This window comes from Nyctibius grandis, chromosome 33 (genome assembly GCF_013368605.1).
Source record: "Nyctibius grandis isolate bNycGra1 chromosome 33, bNycGra1.pri, whole genome shotgun sequence".
Classification (NCBI taxonomy): Eukaryota; Metazoa; Chordata; class Aves; order Nyctibiiformes; family Nyctibiidae; genus Nyctibius; species Nyctibius grandis.
The window spans coordinates 5,075,765-5,097,235 of record NC_090690.1 but is presented as its reverse complement, the minus strand read 5'-3'; the positions used below and the strand labels follow the sequence as shown (position 1 = coordinate 5,097,235).

General features: G+C 57.4%; 1 protein-coding gene across 2 annotated transcripts; it reads left to right on the top strand.

Moving 5' to 3' along the window:
• The first annotated feature begins 260 nt into the window (after positions 1–260).
• Positions 261–20,615, top strand: TCF7L1 (transcription factor 7 like 1). Of its 2 annotated transcripts, XM_068421278.1 has the most exons (12): positions 261–542; positions 619–679; positions 2,650–2,780; positions 14,905–14,988; positions 15,105–15,228; positions 15,967–16,069; positions 16,595–16,678; positions 17,076–17,219; positions 17,329–17,488; positions 18,214–18,321; positions 19,483–19,543; positions 19,617–20,615. In XM_068421278.1, exons 1-12 carry the CDS (start codon positions 321–323, stop codon positions 20,039–20,041), a joined length of 1,707 nt encoding a protein of 568 aa, XP_068277379.1. In that variant the 5' UTR covers positions 261–320; the 3' UTR covers positions 20,042–20,615. The 2 variants fall into 2 exon arrangements, with proteins under 2 accessions (XP_068277379.1, XP_068277380.1); XM_068421279.1 differs by lacking the exon at positions 619–679 and having other exon boundaries at positions 487–542.
• Positions 20,616–21,471: the final 856 nt, after the last annotated feature.

Here is a 21,471-nt window from a genome sequence, read left to right as displayed (position 1 = left end):
CTGGATGTGCCCAGGAGCCCCTGGACGGGATGGGGGGAACCCAGATGGGATGGAGGGACCCTGGATGTTCTGGGGAGCCCCTGGACGGGACGGGGGACCCTGGACGGGCGGGTCGGCGGGGCCGGTGGCGGGTTTGGGGGGGTTTTGGGGGGGGGCGGTGCGCTGGCCCTGCCCGGCCCCGCGGTGTCGGTTTGCAGCCGGGCTCCTCCTCCCCCCCCCTCCGCCTCCCCCCCCTCACCCCCCCCCACATTCCCGACCCTCCCGGGCGGCGGCGGCGGCGGCGGGGCCGGAGCGGGGCGGTGGGGCCGGACCCCCCCATCATGCCCCAACTGGACCCACCGGCGACGGGAGGAGGAGGAGGAGGGGGGGGGTCCGGGGGGGGCCCAGGGGATGATTTAGGGGCTCCCGACGAACTCATCGCGTTCCAAGATGAAGGAGAGGAGCAGGATAAGGGCGCGGAGCGGGGGGCGGCCCACGGGGACCTCGACGAACTCAAATCCTCCTTGGTCAGCGAAACCGAGAGCCGGGGGGCCGGCAGCGAGGTGAGCCCCCCCGGGGGGGTCTGCGGGGGGGGATCAGGGCTCCCCCCGGCCCCGCTCACCGCCCCTCTCCCCGCAGGCCGAGCGGCCCCCGCAGCCCCCGGAAAGTTTCCAGAAGCCGCGGGATTATTTGGCAGAAGGTACCGGCTCCGTTCCCGACCCCCCCCTCACTTCCCGGTAACCCCCCCCCCGGGTACGGTACCCCCCCACCCTCCAAGTTACCGGTTCCCCCCCCCTCCCCCCCGCCCCAGTCCCGGGCCCCGCCGCATCCCCCCGGGACCGTCCGATACTTCGGAACTTCTTTGTTTCCACCCCCGGCTGCGGGCGGGACCCCCCCCGGGGCCCTCCGAGACCCCCCGGGACCCCCCCCTGTCCCCCTCCGACCCCCCCGGGTCCCCCGATCCCCCCCCCCGCTCCCCCTCCGACCGCCCCCCGAGTCCCTCCGAGCCCCCCCCGGGTCCCTCCGACACCCCCCCCGTGTCCCTCGTCCCTCCTCCGTCCCCCTCGTCCCCCCCCATGTCTCCCTCTCCGACCCCCCCGTGTCCCTCTCCCACCCCCCCAGGTCCCTTCGCCCCCCTCCCCGTGTCTCCCTCTCCCCGTGTCCCTCTCCCCCCGCCCCCCGTGTGCCCCTCCTCCCCCCAACTGCCCCTGTCCTCCTCCCCCCACCCCCGCCATGTCCCCCCCACCCAGAGGAACCGGGCTCGCCCCCCCCGCCCCAGTTGGGATCTTTCTGGGAGTGACCAGCACCAGGACACCCCCCACCCCCCCGAGAAACCGCCCCCCCCCCCGGACCCCCCTCCCATGCAGCCGGGATCCCCTCCCGGGGGGGGAGAGGCCGGTCCCGGGACCCCCCCTCTGCCACCCACCCAGCTGGGACCCCCCCAGAAGAACCAAGGACCCTCTCAAGGGACTTGGGCACCCCCAGAGGGTCCTATCAGCCCCCCCAAATTGGGGACCCCCCCAGAAGAACCAAGTACCACCCCAAGGGACTTGGGACCCCCCTAGAAGAACCAAGGACCCCACCAAGGGACTTGGGCACCCCCAGAGTGACCTACCCACCCCCCCAAATTGAGGACCCCCCAGAAGAACCAAGGACCCTCCCAAGGGACTTGGGCACACCCAGAGGGTCCTACCAGCCCCTCCCCAATTGGGGACCCCCCTAGAAGAACCAAGGACCCCCCTAGAAGAACCAAGGACCCCCCCCAAAGAACTTGGGCACCCCCAGAGGGACCAACCCACCCCCCCCAAATTGGGGACCTCCCCCAGAAGAACCAAGGGCCCGCCTAAGGGACTTGGGAACCCCCAGAGGGACATACCCACCCCCCCCAGGTTGGGACCCCCCCAAAGGACTTGGGAACCCCCAGAGGGTCCTACCTGCCCCCTCTCAAGTGGGGACCCCCCCGGAAGAACCAAGGACCCCCCCAAAGAACTTGGGCACCCCCAGAGTGACCTACCCACCCCCCCCAAGTGGGACCCCCCCAAAGGACTTGGGAACCCCCAGAGTGACCTACCCCCCCTCAGGCAGGAACCCCCCCCAGAAGAACCAAGGACCCCCCCAAGGGACTTGGGCACCCCAAGAGAGTGACCTACCCACCCCCCCCCCAAATTGGGGACCTCCCCCAGAAGAACCAAGGACACCCCCAGGGTCTTGAGCACCCCAAGAGGGTCCTACCGACCCCCCTCCAAATTGGGGACCCCCAGAAGAACCAAGGGCCCCCCTAAGGGACTTGGGCACCCCCAGAGGGACCTACCCCCCCCCCCAAGTGAGGACCACCCAGAACAACCAAGGACCACCCCAAGGGACTTGGGACCCCCCCAGAAGAATGAAGGACCCCCCCAAAGTACTTGGGCACCCCCAGAGGGTCCTACCCACCCCCCCCAGTGGGGACCCCCCCAGAAGAACCAAGGACCCCCCCAGAAGAACCAAGGCCCCCCCCAAAGTACTTGAACACCCCCAGTGACCCATCCAGAGCCCCCCCCTCAATTGGGGGCCTCACCCCATGCCCCCCCCTCCATGTCCCCATCCTTCCCCCCTCCCTCCATGTGACCCCCCCCCACCATGGGTGCCCCCCCCCCCCTCCTGACCCCCCCTTCTCCCTTCTCTCCCCAGTGGTTCGGCGCCACCAGGACGGGGGGTTCTTCAAGGGCCCCCCCTACCCCGGGTACCCCTTCCTGATGCTGCCCGACCTGGGGAGCCCCTACCTCGCCAACGGAGCCCTCTCCCCCGCCGGCGCCCGCACCGTAAGTGCCCCCCACCCCCAAAAAAAAAAACCCCTTTTTGGGGGGACCCACCCCCCAAAACCTCCCCCCCCATCCCAAAAGAAAATGCTGAAAAAAATAGGAAAAAATTGAATTTATTCTCATTTTTTTTAGTGGTTTGTTGTGGCCCATAGTGGTGGGGGGGTGTTTTGGGGGGGGTCACCCCAGGCATCCAGCCCCCCCCCAAAAAATCACTTTTCACATTGAAAAAGCTTTTTTTAAAGCCCTTAATGGGCTGACATTGTCTGGGGGTGGAAAAGTGATTAAGGAAATTAAGTGAGAATTAGATTTGGGGAGGGGGGGGGCACAAAGGGGAGGGGGATTGAACACCCCCCCCCAAACCTCCCCGTCATCACCCCGTTGGGGAAATATAACCCTATTTTAGGCAGAAAAAAGCTATTTTAGAAAGGAAAAACTAGTTTAGCCCTAAAAAAAACCCTATTTTAGAATGAAAAAAACGATTTTAGAAAATTTTTTAAAATATTTTAAATTAAAAACCCCATTTTAGAAGGAAAAAACCCTGTTTTAGAATGAAAAAATACAATTTTAGAAGTAAAAAACCCTATTTTAGAACGAAAAAATGCTATTTTAGGAGTAAACCCCCCTATTTTAGAACTAAAAAAACACCATTTTAGAAGGAAAAAAAAAAAATTTTGAATAAAAAAAACTATTTTAAAAGTAAAAAAGCTCTATTTTAGAAACAAAACTCCTATTTTAGAAGTAAAAAACCCAATTTTACAACTAAAAAAACCTATTTTAGAAGTAAAAAACCTATTTTAGAAGTAAAAAAATCTATTTTAGAAGTAAAAACCCTATTTTAGAAGTAAAACCCCCTGGTTTTACAATGAAACCCCCTATTTTAGAAATTAAACCCCTCTTTCAGAAAGAAAATCCCTATCTTAGAACGAAAAAAAAACATTTTAGAACGGAAAAAAACTATTTTAGAACAGAAAAAAAATAGTTTAGAAGTTAAAAGAACTGTTTTAGAATGGAAAAAATCCTATTTTTGAACAAAACCAAATTTATTTTAGAAGTAAAACTCCTAAAATCAGCCGCAATCTGGCTTTCTGGATATTTATTATTAATATTATTATCACAACATTACTATAATATTAATTAATCAATATTATTTATTCCAAATTTATTAAAATTATTTATAAATTTAAGTTCTTTAATTAACATTAGTTAATTTATTAACATTTATTAATATCGTTAACTATTAATTTTTTGATATTATAATGGAAGTCGTTATATCATCATAATTATTAACAAACAAAATATTTACTATTAATTATATACAGACACATTATAATATCTCAACATATATTAATATAAGTGTATATAAGTATAATTATAATAACTATAAGTAATTATAATTACAATTTATTGACATTTATTAGTTTATTAACATTTATTAATAACATTAATTATTAATTTATTGCCATTATAATGGGAATTGTTCTATCGTTATGATTATTAACAAATTATAATATTTACTATTAATTATATACAGATCCACTATACTATATTCATATATTATAGTAACTATATTTATTATAACTATAGTTAATTATGATAGCTATAATTATTAGAATCTATATATTCATTAAAATTATAGCTATAATAATATTGTCATAATACTAATTAATAAATAAAACAATAATATTAGTTAATATTAATAACGGTACATTATTAATATTAATAATAAATATTAATGATGACATTAATATAATTAATGAATAAATTAATAAGGGGTCGGGATTCGTAGATAACGGTTGCTAACGATGATTTAATGAATCACAGGTTAATTAAGAGGGGTTGGGAGAGTTGATGTCGCATCCCCGAGCCCGGAGGGACGAGCGGGGACGGGAAAGGCCGGATTTGGGGCTAAATCCTGCGGGCTCGGGGCGTTCCCGCGCGGGGCTGAGCGAGGGCTGGGCCGATCTCGGGGGCCGGGGGGTGTTTCGGGGGAGGCGGCGCCGCGGCCGCTCGTGCGATGAAAGCGCCGGAGCTCAGCGCCGCGGGCAGAGCCGGCCCCGCTTCCCCGGGATCCCGCCCGAGCGGGGACCCACCGGGCCCAGCACCGGGCCCGTGACCCCGCACCGGAGCTGGCCGGGCACAGCACTCCCAGCCCCGTACCAGGGTCCAGCTGGGCTCATCACCTGCGATCCCATACTGGGATCCAGTCAGGTGCAGCATCCTCGATCCCATACTGGGTCTGGCCGGGCACAGCACCCCTGATCCCATACCTGCTCCAGCCCGGCACAGCGTCCTCAATCCCATACTGGGATCCAGCCCATCACAGCCTCCTCAGTCCCATACTGGATCCCATATCAGCACAGCATCCTTGATCCCATACTGGGATCCAGCCCAGCACAACATACTTGATCCCATACCGGATCCCATACCAGTGCAGCATCCTTGATCCCATACTGGGATCCAGCCCATCACAGCCTCCTCAATCCCATACTGGATCCTGTACCGGCGCAGCATCCTCAATCCCATACCAGGGTCCAGCCTGACGCCACATCCTCGATCTCATACTGGATCCCATACCAGCGCAGCATCCTCAGTCCCATACTGGGATCCAGCCCGGCACAGCATCCTCAATCCTATACTGGATCCCATACCAGCACAGCATCCTCGATCCCATACCGGATCCCGTACCGGCACAGCATCCTCAATCCCATACCGGGGTCCAGCCTGGTGCAGCATCCTCGATCCATACTGGGATCCAGCCTGGCACTGCATCCTTGATCCCATACTGGGATCCAGCCCGGTGCAGCATCCTCAATCCCGTACCGGATCCCATACCAGCGCAGCATCCTCAATCCCATACTGGGATCCAGCCCGTCACAGCCTCCTCAGTCCCATACCAGCGCAGGATCCTCAATCCCGTACCGGGTCCAGCTGGGCACAGCATCCTCAATCCCATACTGGATCCCATACCGGATCCCATACCGGCGCAGCATCCTCGATCCCATACCAGATCCTGTACCGGCGCAGCATCCTCAATCCAGTACCGGGTCCAGCCCAGCACAGCATCCTTGATCCCGTACTGGATCCCGTACCGGCGCAGCATCCCCGCACCGCAGCATCCCCGCAGGGCACCGCGCTCTGGAAAATCTATTTTAAAATCTGGGAAAATCTATTTAAAAATCTGGGAAAATCTTTAGAAATTTGAAAAATCTATTTAGAAATCTGGAAAATATTTTGAAATCAAAAATCTTTAGAAATCTGGAAAATCTCTTGAGAAATAGAAAATAGTTAGAAATCTGGGAAATCCTTAGAAATCAGGAAAATCTTTAGAAATGTGGAGAATATCTTTAGAAATCTAGAAAATCTATATAGACATCTGGAAAATCTTTAGAAATCTGGAAAAAATCTATTTAAAAATCTGGGAAAATCTTTAGAAATTTGGAAAATATTTTGAAATCTGGAGAAATCTATTTAGAAAGCTGGAAAATCTTCAGAAATGTGGAATATCTTTAGAAATCAGGAAAATCTCTTTAGAAGTCTGGAAAAATCTTTAGAAATCTGGAAAATCTATTTAGAAATTGAAAACATTTAGAAATCTGGGAAATCCTGAGAAATCAGGGAAATATATTTAGAGATCTGGAATAATCTTTAGAAATCTGGGAAATATTTAGAAATCAAAAATATTTGGAAACCAGGAAAATCTATTTTAAAATCTGCAAAAATCTATCTAAAAATCTGGGAAAATATTTAGAAATTTGGAAAATCTTTTGAAATCTGGAAAAATCTATTTAGAAATCTGGAAAATGTTCCTAAATCTGGAATATCTTTAGAAATCAGGAAAATCTATTTAGAAATCTGGAAAAAATCTTTAGAAATCTGGGAAATATTTAGAAATCAAAAATCTTTAGAAATCTAGAAAATCTATTTAGAAATTGAAAATGTTTAGAAATCTGTGAAATAGTTAGAAATCAAGAAAATCTATTTAGAAATCTGGAAAAATCTATGTAGAAATCTGGAAAATTTTTAGAAAACTGGAAAATAATCGGAAATCTGGAAAAATTTAGAAATCTGGGAAATGTTTAGAATTTTAAAATCTTTAGAAATCCGGAAAATCTTTAGAAATCTGGAAAATTTATTTAGAAATAAAAAATAACTAGAAATCTGGAAAATATTTGGAAATCTGGAACAATATTTGGAAATCTGGAAAAAGCTTTAGAAATCTGGAAAAATCTATTTAGAAATCTGGAAAATATTCAGAATTCTGGAATATCTTTAGAAATCAGAAAAATATTTAGAAATTGAAAATATTTAGAAATCTGGGAGATATTTAGAAAGCAAGAAAATCTATTCAGAAATCTGGAAAATCTTTAGAAATCTGGAAAAATCTCTCTAGAAATCTGGACAAATTTGTGCCGGGGTCAGGAACTGGGGACCCCAGAGGCTGGATTTGGCTCGTCGGAGCTGCGGTTCCCACCCCGAAACGGGCCGGGGAGGGCCAAGCCCTGGGCACGCGCCGGCGCCGCGAGGTCCCGGCACGAACCCGCGCGGCGGAACCGGCCCGGGGCAGCGGTTGGAGCCGACGGCTTTAGCCCAAACCCAAAATAAGCCGGATCCGTATCGGGGCTACGTCGCACCCTGGTTGTGTTTGGGGTTTGCTGCTTGATTTGGGGTTTTGCTGTTTTATTTGGGATTTGCTGCTTGATTTGGGGTTCGCTGCTTGATTTGGGAGTCGCTGGTGGATTTGGGGCTTGTTGTTGGGATTTGCCGGTTGATTTGGGGTTCGCTGGTTGATTTGGGATTCGCTGTTTTATTTGGGGCTTGCTGCTTGATTTGGGGTTCGCTGGTGGATTTGGGGTTTGCTGGTGGATTTGGGTTTGCTGATGGATCTGGGGTTCGGTTGATTTGGGATTTGCTGGTTGATTCAGGGTTGTCTGGTGGATTCGGGGTTCGCTGCTTGATTTGAGGTTCGCTGGTTGATTTGGGTTTGCTGGTGGATTTGGGGTTTCATTGATTCGGGGTTGTCTGGTTGATTGGGGTTTGCTGATTGATTTGGCGTTTTCTGGCTGATTTCGGGTTCACTGGTTGATTTGGGATTCGCTGCTTTATTTGGAGTTTGCTTGTTGATTTGGGGTTTGCTGCTTGATTTGGGAGTCGCTGGTGGACTTGGGGTTTGTTGGGATTTGCCGTTTTATTTGGGGTTCGCTGCTTGATTTGGGTTTGCTGGTGGATTTGGGGTTTGGTTGATTTGGGGTTTCGTTGATTTGGGATTCGCTGATTGATTTGGGGTTCATTGGTTGATTTGGGGTTCACTGGTTGATTTTGGGTTCACTGGTTCATTTGGGATTCACTGGTTTATTTGGGGTTTGCTTGTTGATTTGGGGTTTGCTGCTTGTTTTGGGAGTCGCTGGCTGATTTGGGGTTCGCTGGCTGATTTGGGGTTCGGTTGATTTGGGGTTCACTGGTGGATTTGGGGTTTGCCGATTGATTTGGGATTTGCTGGTGGATTTGGGGTTTGCTGCTTGATTTGGGATTTGCTGATTTGGGATTTGCCGGTTGATTTGGGATTTGCCGGTTGATTTGGGGTTTGCTGCTTGATTTGGGATTCACTGGTTTATTTGGGGTTTGCTTGTTGATTTGGGGTTTGCTCTTGATTTGGGAGTCGCTGGTGGATTTGGGGTTTGTTGCTGGGGTTCGCTGCTTGATTTGGGGTTTACTGATTGATTCGGGCTTTCTGGTTGATTTGGGATTTTCTGGTTGATTTGGGATTTTCTGGTTGATTTGGGATTCGCTGATTTATTTTGGGATTCGTGGTTTTATTTTGGGATTCGCTGGTTGATTTGGGGTTTGGTTGATTTGGGATTCACTGGTTTATTTGGGATTTCCTGGTGCATTTGGGATCCCACCCCTCCCAGCAGCGCCTCTTTCCTTCCCCACCTGTTAAATATTAAGAAAACAAAAAGGATTTTTCACCCTTTTTGACTTCCCATGAAGCCGCCGGGGCCGATCACGTCCCTCCCACCCTAACCCTCCCCGTGCCTCAGTTTCCCCACTCCCACCTTCTCCCTCCTGTCGCTCCTTCACACAAAGCCTCCTTTATCCTTCCCCCTTAATTATCCTCTTTGCCTAATTACCCCGAGCGGGTTTTTTTTTCCCCTTTTCGGCCTTAAATGAGACCTCCAGGAGATTTTCCCCCACAATTTCTCCCTCCTCCCTCCCTTTTCCGACACGATTCCCAAATTAAAGCGATGAAGTAAAACGCTCCGGGCGCCTCTTCGTCAGACCTGGGGTTGTGGAAGGGGGGGAGGGTTTTAAGGCGCATTCATCATCTTTCTGGTATTTCTCAGCAGCTGCTTTTCATTACGGTTCTTGGGGGTTTTTTTTTTAATTCCTTGAAGGAGCTGGAAAAAAAAGAGGAATTTGGGAAAAAAAAGCCCCCGGCGCATCGGGGCAGCGAGGAAGAGGATGGTTAAAGGCAGGGGGGGAAGGTTGTCCCATGGGTGCTACCGGGGGGGGTACAAGACACCCTGTGTTCCCTGGGTGCTGCCAGGGGGGTACAGGACCCCCCGGTGTCCCATGGGTGCTGATAGGGGGGTACAGGACCCCCCAGTGTCCCATGGGTGCTGCTGGGGGTACAGACCCCCCCGGTGTCCCATGGGTGCTGCCAGGGGGGTACTGGACCCCTTGGTGTCCCATGGGTGCTGATAAGGGGGTACAGGACTACAGGACCCCCCGGTGTCCCATGGGTGCTGATAAGGGAGTACAGGACCCCCCGGTGTCCCATGGGTGCTGATAAGGGGGTACAGGACCCCCCGGTGTCCCATGGGTGCTGCTGGGGGTACAGGACCCCCCGGTGTCCCATGGGTGCTGATAAGGGGTACAGGACCCCCCAGTGTCCCATGGGTGCTGATAAGGGGGTACAGGACCCCCCGGTGTCCCATGGGTGCTGATAAGGGGGTACAGGACTACAGGACCCCCCACTGTCCCATGGGTGCTGATAAGGGGGTACAGGACCCCTCGGTGTCCCATGGGTGCTGCCGGGGGGTATAGGACCCCCTGGTATCCCATGGGTGGTGCCAGAGGGTACAAGACCCCCCGGTGTCCCATGGGTGCTGATAAGGGGGTACAGGACCCCTGGTGTCCATGGGTGCTGATAAGGGGGTACAGGACTACAGGACCCCCCGGTGTCCCATGGGTACTGCCAGGGGGGTACTGGACCCCTTGGTGTCCCATGGGTGCTGATAAGGGGGTACAGGACTACAGGACCCCCCGGTGTTCCGTGGGTGCTGATAAGAGGGTACAGGACCCCCCAGTGTCCCATGGGTGCTGAGGGGGGGGGTACAGGACCCCCCGGTGTCCCATGGGTGCTGATAGGGGGGTACAGGACCCCTTGGTGTCCCATAGGTGCTGCCAGGGGGTATAGCCCCCCCGGTGCCCCATGGGTGCTGAGGGGAGGGGTACAGGACCCCCCTGGTGTCCCATGGGTGCTGATAAGGGGGTACAGGACCCCCTGGTGTCCCATGGGTGCTGAGGGGGGTATAGGACCCATCGGTGTCCCATGGGTGCTGATAAGGGGGTACAGGACCTCCCCCTTCCCCCCCCTTCCCCCCCCCTTTTTCCCCCCCTTTTTCCCCCCCTCTCCCCCCCTCTTTTCCCCCCCCTTTTCCCCCCTTTTCCCCCCCTTTCCCACCTCCCTTTGACCCCTCACGCCATTTTGGAGCCAAACTCCCTCCGTTTTCACCCAAACGGGCCCGTGACACCGCTCAGCCCCTCGGGCTGCCGCAGGACCCACCACCCCACACCCCCATAAACTTTTCAGAGGCCCCGTTAAACATCCCACAACTCCCCGCTCGCCGCCCCGGCGCTCGGCCTTGCCCCTCTCCCCCGACACTGTGTGGGGATGAATTTTGGGGGGAAAAAGAGCGAGAATGGAGGCGAGGGGGGGAAGGGTGAGCTGTTGGTTACCCACAGCTGTGTAAACAGGCCGGGAGCGGGGAGGGGGATCGCTGGGGGCCGGGGCGGGAGGAATTTGGGATGGAAAAATGGGGTACGGCGTTGGGACGCGCGGTTCAGGGTCACCGGCCCCACGTCGGGCTGATCCCGGGGATGGGTGTGGGGGGGGAGGGTTCCCCGGGGGTTTTCGGGCTCGTCCGTGGGGTTTTGGGGTTGGGGGAGATGATCCGTGCGGCGTCGGGAGGACGGGCAGTGCCTGGAGGTGGCACATCAGGACATGCGATCCCGGGGCGTGAGATGTGGGGACACGCGGTGCCGGGACACGCAACGCTGGGACACGTGATGCCGGGGCGTGGAGCGCCAGGACGGGAGATGCTTTGATGTGAAGCACCAGGACACACAACGCTGGGATGTGAGATGTTGGGACATGTGGCACCAAGACAAACCTTGCTGGGACATGCAATCCTGGGACACGGGACACCAGGACATGCAACACCAGGGATGTGCAACACCGGGACACGCGATCCTGGGGTGTGAGATGCTGGGACACACGGCACCATGACAAACCATGCTGGGACATGCAATGCTGGGACATGCAACACGGGGATATGTAATCCTGGGACATGCAACACCAGGACACACAAGGCTGGGACATGAGATGCTGGGACATGCGGCACCAAGACAAACCATGCTGGGACATGCAATCCTTGGATATGGGACACCAGGACACGCAACACCGGGACACGCGATCCTGGGGTGTGAGATGTGGGGACACACGATGCCGGGACACGCAACGCTGGAACACGTGATGCCGGGGCGTGGAACTCCAGGACAGGAGATGCTTTGACGTGAAGCACCAAGACACGCAACACTGGGATGTGAGATGCTGGGACACACGGCACCGTGACAAACCATGTTGGGACATGCAGCGACGGGACATGCAATTCTGGGACATGCAACACTGGGATATGTAATCCTGGGACATGAGATGCTGTGACATGCAACACCAAGACACACAACGCTGGGACGTGAGATGCTGGGACACGTGGCACTGTGACAAACCATGCTGGGACATGCAGTGCTGGGACATGCGATGCCAGGACATGCAACACCAGGACACGCAACTCTGGGACATGCAACACTGGGATATGCAATCCTGGGACATGAGATGCCAGGATGTGCAGCCCTGGGACATGTGATGCTGGGACACGTGATGCTGGGACATGCAACGCCAGGACATGCAACGCCAAGACATGCAACACTGAGACATGCAAACCTGGGACACGCAACGCTTGGACACGCAACACCAGGACATGCAACGCTGGGACATGCAACACCAGGACATGCAATCCTGGGACACACAATGCCCAGACATGTGATGCTGGGGCATGAAACACTGGGACATGCGATGCTGGAACATGCAACACCGGGACATGCAACGCCAAGACATGCAACACTGAGACATGCAAACCTGGGACACGCGATGCCCAGCCACATGACACCAGGACATACAGGACACATGATGCTGGGACATGTGACGCTGGGACACGCAACACCAGGACACACAACGCTGGGACATGCAACACCGGGATATGAGATGCTGGGACATGCAACACCAGGACATGCCACACTGGGGCATGTGACATTGCGACATACAATGCTAGGACATGCAATCCTGGGACACACAACATCTGGACACACGACGCCAGGACATACAACGCCAGGGCACATGATGCTGGGACATGCAAACCCGGGACACGCAATGCCCAGACACACGACACCAGGACATACAACAGCAGGACACGTGATGCTGGGACATGCCACACCAGGACATGCCACAGCGGGACATGTGTCACTGGGACATGCAATCCTGGGACACATGATGCCAGGACACGCGATGCTGGGACACGCCACACCGGGACACGCCACACCGGGACACGCATGAGTGGGACACTCAAGTCCAGGCCATGCCGGGCGGAAGAGGGGGGGAAATCTGCTCATTAAAGCCCTTAATTAGGCGTTGGGGTGTCCCACAGGTCTTTGTCACGCCACCAGGGTGTCACCACAGTCACCCCACGCTGGGGACAGAGGGTGTCACCACAGTCACCCCACGCTGGGGACAGACGGACACACAGACGCCTTCATTGTGGTCCCACCGCCGCGGCGGGGAAGGGGTTAACCCTGTGCTTTTAATTAGGGGGTGGCTGGTAACGAGGACCCCGAACTCGCTGGAATGTGCCCCGTTTTCAACTGATTTTCTGTCTTTTTTTGTTATCTTTAATGGCTCCGATCCCACCCGTGTCCCCATGTCCCCTCGTCCCCAGGCTGGGGCAGGGGCTGGGGGGGCTTTGTTTGTCCCCGTTACCACCGAACCGGTCACCAGCTGCCCCCCAACTTTGTATATATTGAAAGGGTCCCCCCTGCCCTTCGTGTCCCCTCCCTCCTCTTCCTCTGTCCCCTCCCCTGTCCCCTCCCTGGCCTCCTGAAATGAGAAGTGGCCTTTTATAGACCCCCCTTGTCCCCCCGCCGCTGTCCCCGTCCCCCGCCCCCGGTGGCTTCTCGGCTTTCAGGAGAGCTGAGAAAGCCCCTTTGTGATGGGGGGCAGTGGGCAGGGGACGGCGAGGAGGAGCCGAAGGGGGACGTTGGGGACGTTGGGGACATCTCTTGTCTGGCCCCAGCGTGGTCCCCCCCCGGGATGGCGTCACCTCAGCGCAGTGGGAGGGGTGGTGGGTGCTGCGTGCGTCGTCCGAGCGCAGCTACGGGGGTGCTCAGGGCATGTCGTGTGTCACCCTGGGCATGGTCGTGGGGGTGTTGGGACATCTCGTGTGACACCCAAGGACAGCCATGGGGACACTCCACTCAGGACATCTCGTGTGTCACCCAAGAACAGCCGTGGGGACACTCAGGACATGTCGTGATGGTCACAGGGATGTTGGGACATCTCATGTGTCACCCAAGCATAGCCATGGAGATGCCCAGGGCATCTCGTGACGGTCGTGGGGATGCCGGGACATCTCGTGTGTCACGCAGTCACAGACATGGGGACACTCAGGACATCTCATGGTGGTCATAGGGATGTCGGGACATCTCGTGTGTCACCCAGTCACAGACATGGGGACACTCAGGACATCTCGTGGTGGTCATCGGGATGTCGGGACATCTCGTGTGTCACCCAGTCACAGCCATGGGGACAGTCAGGGCATCTCATGATGGTCATGGAGGGGTCAGGACATCTTGAGTGACATCCAAGTACAGCCGTGGGGACACTCAGGACATGTCGTGATGGTCACAGGGATGTTGGGACATCTTGTGTGACACCCAAGGACAGCCATGGGGACACTCCACTCAGGACATCCCATGTGTCACCCAAGCACATCTGTGGGGATGCCCAGGGCATCTCATGATGGTCATGGGGTTGTCAGGACATGTCGTGTGTCACCCAAGCACAGCCATGGGGACACTCAGGGCATCTTGTGATGGTCGTAGGGGTGTCGGGACATGTCGTGTGTCACCCAAGCACAGCCATGAGGTTGCCCAGGGCATCTCGTGATGATGGGGCCTGGGGGCTGTTTGGGTCCAGGGGGGATATTTTGGGGCCAGGGGCTGTTTTGGGGCCCAGGGGCTGTTTTGGGGCCAGGGGGGATATTTTGGGTCCAGGGGCTGTTTTGGGGCCGGGGGGCTGTTTTGGGTCCATGGGGATGTTTTGGGGCCAGGGGGCTCCTTTGGGTCCAGGGGGATGCTTTGGGGCCAGGGGGATGTTTTGGGGCCAGGGGGATGTTTCGGGGCCAGGGGGATGTTTTGGGGCCAGGGGCTGTTTGGGGGCCAGGGGCTGTTTCAGGGCCAGGGGCTGTTTTGGGGCCAGGGGTCTCCTTTGGGTCCAGGGGGATGCTTTGGGGCCAGGGGCTGTTTTGGGGCCAGGGGGGATATTTTGGGGCCAGGGGCTGTTTTGGGGCCAGGGGTTGTTTTGGGGCAGGAGGGGTGTTTTGGGGCAGGAGGGGTGTTTTGGGGCAGGAGGGGTGTTTTGGGGCTGGGGGAGATATTTTGGGGCCAGGGACTCTTTTGGGGCTGGGGGGCTGTTTCGGGGCCAGGGGGGATGTTTTGGGGCCAGGGGGGCTTTTTTGGGGCTGGGGGAGGGTGTTTCGGGGCCGGCGGATCCCTCAGCCCCGCTCCCCCGCAGTACCTGCAGATGAAGTGGCCGCTGCTGGACGTGCCGGCGGGCGCCACGCTCAAGGACAGCCGCTCGCCCTCGCCCGCGCACTTGGTACGAGCACCCAAACCCCGCAGCGGGGTGACGGCGTTCTGGGGTCCCCATTTTCTTTTGGGGTGGGTGGTGGCTGTGGTTTCGCCCTCCCACCGCTCTCCCCCGCCGCCCCGCAGCCCAACAAGGTGCCGGTGGTGCAGCACGGCCATCCCATGCACCCGCTGACCCCGCTCATCACCTACAGCAACGACCGCTTCTCGCCCCCCGCACACCTCTCCCCGGAGCTCGACCCCAAAACGGGTGAGGAACTGGGTGGGGGGGACACGGTATAGGGTGGGGAGGGAATGGGGTGGGGAGGGAATGGGGCGCTCCCTGTCCCCTCTGGTCCCCGGGTGGGGGTGGGATGGGGATGCGGGTGGTGGGGTCCTCAGCGAGTGGTGGGTTTGGGTGGGGTGGGTGGGGATCCCTCCTGGGATCCGTTATGGGTGTCGCGGTGTCCTCTGACGAGCTGCAGAGGGGAGACGGGGGGGAGATGGGGTGCTGGGAGGGAACTGGGGTGCTGGGAGGGAGATGGGGGGGACATGGGGTGCTGGGAGGGAGATGGGGTGCTGGGAGGGAACTGGGGTGTTGGGAGACAGATGGGGTGTTGGGAGGGAGATGGGGGGAACTGGGGTGCTGGGAGGCAGATGGGAGGGAGATGGGGTGCTGGGAGGGAGATGGGTGGGAGATGGGGTGCTGGGAGGGAGATGGGAGGAAGATGGGGTGCTGGGAGGGAGATGGGTGGGAAATGGGGTGCTGGGAGGGAGATGGGAGGAAGATGGGGTGCTGGGAGGGAAATGGGGTGTTGGGAGGGAGATGGGGGGGAACTGGGGTCCTGGGAGGGAGACAGGGTGCTGGGAGGGAGATGGGAGGGAGATTGGGTGTTGGGAAGGAAATGGGAGGGGGACGGGGTGCTGGGAGGCCCCCAGGGTACTGGGAGGCAGACGGGGTGCAGGGGGGCTGCCATGCCCCCGGTCTCACCCTCCCGTCCCCCCACAGGGATCCCGCGGCCGCCGCCCCCCCCCGAGCTGCCCCCCTACTACCCGCTATCGCCCGGAGCCGTGGGGCAGATCCCGCACGCGCTGGGCTGGCTCGTGCCGCAGTACGGACGGGCTCGACCCCCGCGTCCCCCCGAGCTCCCCACGTCCCCCTGAGCCCCCCATGGCCCCCCGAGCCCCCACATCCCCCTGAGACCCCCCACACCCCCCTGAGCCCCTCATCCCCCTGAGCCCCCCCACATCCCCCCGAGCCCCCCACATCCCGCTGAGCCCCCCACATCCCCCTGAGCCCCCCCCATCCCCCCGAGCCCCCCACATCCCCCCAAGCCCCCCACATCCCCCCGAGCCCCCCACGTCCCCCTGAGTCCCCACGTCCCCCCGAGCCCCCCACGTCCCCCCAAGCCCCCCACATCCCCCCGAGCCCCCCACGTCCCCCTGAGCCCCCACGTCCCCCCGAGCCCCCCACATCCCCCTGAGCCCCACATCCCCCTAAGCCCCACGTCCCCCTGAGCCACCCCATCCCCCCGAGCCTCCACGTCCCCCCGGCCACCCACGTCCCTCTGAGCCCCCCACGTCCCCCTCAGCCCCCCCATCCCCCTGAGCCCCCACTAAAGCCCGTGTCTCCGCAGGCAAGGCCAGCCCGTGTACTCCATCCCTCCCGGCGGCTTTCGGCACCCCTACCCCGCCCTCGCCATGAACGCCTCCATGTCCAGGTGGGTCTCAACGGGGATGGGGGACCCTCCTTGGGCACCCCGGAGCTGTCCCTTAAGGACAATACGGGACTCGGCCCCGTAGCAGCGTCGGCAGTGGGTGCTCCCGGGGAGATCCCAGTATAGACCAGTCCCAGGAGGTTGTGGTGGTCTCCTCGGCCAAAAATACCCCCGGGAGGGTGCGGATGGTCCCCATGGGTGGGGGAAAAGCAACATCCCATCAAGTTGGGTCCATGTTCCTGTCCTGCACAAGCTGGGGTGGGATCCAGTGTAAAACCAGACCCCCCAAGTGGGTTGGGGTTGGTGGTCTCTTCACCCAGGAGGTTCTAAGGAGGGTTTGGGGTGGAAACGAGGGGCTGTTGGCCATGGGGAGGTGCCAAGCCCTCCTGTCCCCCTACAGTTTGATGTCCAGCCGTTTCTCCCCACACATGGTCCCACCACCCACCCACGGGCTGCACCCCTCCGGCATCCCGCACCCCACCATCGTCTCGCCCATCGTGAAGCAAGAACCCACCCAGCCCAGCGTCAGCCCCGGAGGCACCTCGTGAGTCGGGAGGGGGGGACGGGATGGTCCTTGGGGACAGGAGCTCATCCCTTGGGTGTCCTGCACGGCGCAGAGCGGGGTGCTGACCCGCCGTCCCCGCTCCTTGTAGGAAATCCCCCGTCACTGTGAAGAAGGAAGAGGAGAAGAAACCCCACATCAAGAAGCCGCTCAACGCTTTCATGTTGTACATGAAGGAGATGAGGGCCAAGGTGGTGGCCGAGTGCACGCTGAAGGAGAGCGCCGCCATCAACCAGATCCTGGGCCGGCGGGTACGGCCGCCGCCCAGCGCGGCCCGGCCCCTCCGTGCCCGGCGGTGACCCCAAAATGGCTTTCAGCCCCCTTCGCCCCACCAATCCCCGTGGGTCGGGCCCTTCGCCTGGGGCACCGCCAGCCCGCGAGGGCCCAGGGAGCTGCTGGGGACCAGGGTGGCAACGGGGTGGTAATGGGGTGGGGCTGGCTGGGAGGCCCTCAGGGCCAGAGGGGTGTCCTTGGGGTTTGCAGCGTGGATTTGGGGTGGCTTTGGGGTTTTCAGGGTGGTTTTGGGGTTTGCAGGGTGGCTTTGGGGTTTGCAGCGTGGCTTTGGGGTTTTCAGGGTGGCTTTGGGGTTTGCAGCATGGCTTTGGGGTTTTCAGGGTGGCTTTGGGGTTTCCAGCGTGGCTTTGGGGTTTGCAGCATGGCTTTGGGGTTTGCAGGGTGGCTTTGGGGTTTGCAGGGTGGCTTTGGGGTTTTCAGGGTGGTTTTGGGGTTTGCAGTGAGGGTTTGGGGTTTCCAGGGTGGCTTTGGGGTTTGCAGCGTGGCTTTGGGGTTTGCAGCGAGGCTTTGGGGTTTGCAGTGAGGTTTTGGGGTTTTCAGGGTGCCTTTGGGGTTTGCAGGGTGGCTTTGGGATTTGCAGGGTGGTTTTGGGGTTTCCAGCAAGGCTTTGGGGTTTCCAGCAAGGCTTTGGGGTTCACAGCATGGTTTCGGGGTTCACAGCGTGGTCCCTTCTCCCCCGCAGTGGCACTCGCTGTCCCGGGAGGAGCAGGCGAAATACTACGAGCTGGCGCGGAAGGAGCGGCAGCTGCACTCCCAGCTCTACCCGACGTGGTCGGCACGGGACAACTACGTAAGTGTGACCCCCCCAGCCCCAGGGGGACCGGCCGGGAGGGGCTGTCCCCTCCTGTCCCCTTGCAGGGTCCCCGGATGGCTCCTCTCTGGGGGGGGTTGGCTGGTGGGCAGCTGCTCGCTGCGCTCGGGAGGTCGGTGTTGGGGTGCTGGGGGATGGTGCTGAGCCCCGGGGGATGCTCTGCTCCGCTCCTCGGCCCCATGAGCTGCTCGGGGCACCACCAGCCCCGTTCCTCATCCGTCGAGCTGACCCCGAGGGCTCTCTGGTGACAGAAAGCCACCGGCATGGAGTTCACCAAGGCCAAGTGCAACGTCCTGCACGTGGGTCGGGGCGATCCCAAGCACAAATCCAGGCTGGGCGGAGAATGGACTGAGAGCAGCCCTGAGGAGAAGGACTTGGGGTGATGGGTGATGAGAAGCTCACCATGAGCCGGCAACGTGCGCTGGCAGCCCAAAGCCACCCGTGTCCTGGGCTGCATCCCCAGCAGCGTGGCCAGCAGGGCGAGGGAGGGGATTCTGCCCCTCTGCTCCGCTCTCGGGAGACCCCCCTGCAGTGCTGCGTCCAGCTCTGGGGCCCAACAGAAGGACACGGAGCTGTTGGAGCGAGTCCAGAGGAGGCCACGGAGATGCTCCGAGGGCTGGAGCCCCTCTGCTCTGGAGACAGGCTGGGAGAGCTGGGGCTGTTCAGCCTGGAGAAGAGAAGGCTCCAGGGAGACCTTCTAGCACCTTCCAGTGCCTGAAGGGGCTACAGGAAAGCGGGAGAGGGGCTTTTTACAAGGGCATGGAGTGGCAGGACAAGGGGGAACGGTTTTAAACTGCAAGAGGGGAGATTGAGATGAGATCTGAGGAAGAAATTCTTTGCTGTGAGGGGGTGAGACCCTGGCCCAGGTTGCCCAGAGAAGCTGTGGCTGCCCCCTCCCTGGCAGTGTTCAAGGCCAGGTTGGATGGGGCTTGGAGCAACCTGGGCTGGGGGAAGGTGTCCCTGCCTGTGGCAGGGGGTTGGAACTGGATGGGCTTTAAGGTCCCTCCCAACCCAAACCAGTCTGTGATTCTATGAAAACACGTGGTAACTCCACAGATCTTTTCCTTCTCACCTCTCACAGCTCAAATTAACCCCTAGAGCCGAGCCCACCCAGTTCTATGATTCTGTCATATTTTCCAGGGCAAGAAAAAGAAGCGAAAGCGAGAGAAACTGGCCCAGCAGCAAAGCCACGACACAGAGAGTGAGTATCCCCCCCCCAGCCCTGCCCACCCTCCCCGCTCCGGCCGCTCACGCCGTCCCCCCGGCCCCCGCAGGCTCCCTGGCATCCAAGAGCAAGAAGCCGTGCGTGCCGTACCTGCCGGCCGAGAAGCCCTGCGCCAGCCCCGCGTCCTCGCACGGCAGCATGCTGGATTCGCCCGCCACGCCGTCGGCCGCCCTGGCGTCCCCGGCCGCGCCGGCTGCCACCCACTCGGAACAGGCTCAGCCGCTTTCGCTCACCACCAAGCCGGAGGCGAGGGCTCAGCTCAACGTGAATTCATCCCCCTTCCTCTGTGGAAAAGCCACCTCCTCTTCCTCATCTTCCTCCTCCTCGAGCCTCGGCAGCCCGCCCTCGCTCCTCTCCAGAGCCATCCCCTTCACCTCGGTGCCTTCCACGCCTCTCCTCTCCTCGCCGCCGTCCTTCGCCCCGTCCCCGCTGCAAACGCAGCCCCTTTCCCTGGTCACCAAACCCGCTGACTAAGGGGAAGGAAAAATTCATCCCTCACCTCATCCCGTCCCGTCCGTCCCCCTCCCTGCTCTACGTTGCAGAAGCCACAATCAAGATTCAAACGCAGCCAAAAAAACCCATTATTGGTCAATATTTGACCTTTTCTGAACTCTTGTAAGCAGACTCTGGAGGAAGGGGCTTTTCTGCTCAGAGCTGCGGCCAGCAGGCGACGTAAAAGACCGTTTTTATTAAAAAAAAAGGAAAAAAATAAAAAAAAAGAAAGAAAATAAACCCTCCCCAAGCTGCCGACGATGGAAACCTCCCACGAGGTGACCGTGGGTGCGAGCCGAGCGCCCGCTGCTGCCGCAGGGCACGGTGCCGGCACCGGACGCCGGGTACCGCCGCGGTGCCTCCGGGTGCTCCCACCTCCTCCCGTCCTGCGCCGCGGCGATCGCCTCGCTCCATCCCGGCGAGGAGCCAGATCCTGCCCTGGGGATGTTGCACCAGCCTCGCTCCTTCCCGTGCTGGGGTGGGCAGGATCCGGGGCTGAGCCCTGGGTGGGGAGGGTTTGTTGGTTTTTTTTTCCCCCCTCGAATCCCTGTTATTTTTCACAAAAGGAAATAAAAAAACTCCAACTGCAACTCGCCGCGTGAGCGTGGTCCGTGGGGGAAGCGCTCCTTGCCCATCACCGCCCTCACCGTGCCCCGGGAAGCAGCTTGGGATGGGGCTTCGGTGCGACCCCACAGCGGGGCACGGGGCCAGGAGTGGCCCCAACCTGAAAGCATCGCCCAGACGCCTCCATCGATGGGCACAGGGTGGTTTTTGGGGTGTCCCATCACAAACCTGCGACGGAGCGAGCAGGCGGCGGGCGGTTTGCTGGGTACAGGCAGGAGGATGCGGGGGGGGATTAGGGGAACCAGTGCAGGGGGTGCCCGAGCAGCCGAGGAGTGTGAGTTACTGGGGTGTATCTCAGGGCCAGGAGCTGCAGGATGCCCTGTGCCTCCTCCTGCCCAACCAGGAATGAAAAACAAGATGAGGATGGAAAAAGGACCCAGCGTCACCCAGGGGATTTGCAACCTGTCTTAAGTTCTCATAGAATCGTTAAGGTTGGAAAAGACCTAGAAGATCATCAAGTCCAACCATCAACCCAATGCCACCGTGCCCGCTAAACCACGTCCTGAAGCGCCACATCTAGGTGTTGAACTCGGTCAGTTCAACACTTGAGCTAACCAAGACTCTTGCGGCTCATTATGTTTTTAACGGGGAAAAAAACCAATCTCAAAGTTTTCCCGTTGAAAGTCACAGGTTTGTTTTCTCGTTGCAGATTTAATTCTGAGCTGCGCCCGCCCCAAAGGTGATTTGTGATGTTTACAGCCCCGTTTCGTTCCCTTTTGGGAATTTCTTGGCCATTTTCCATCTCCCAGGAGCCAGCCTGGCTCCTCTCTACCTTCACCAGCGTCGCA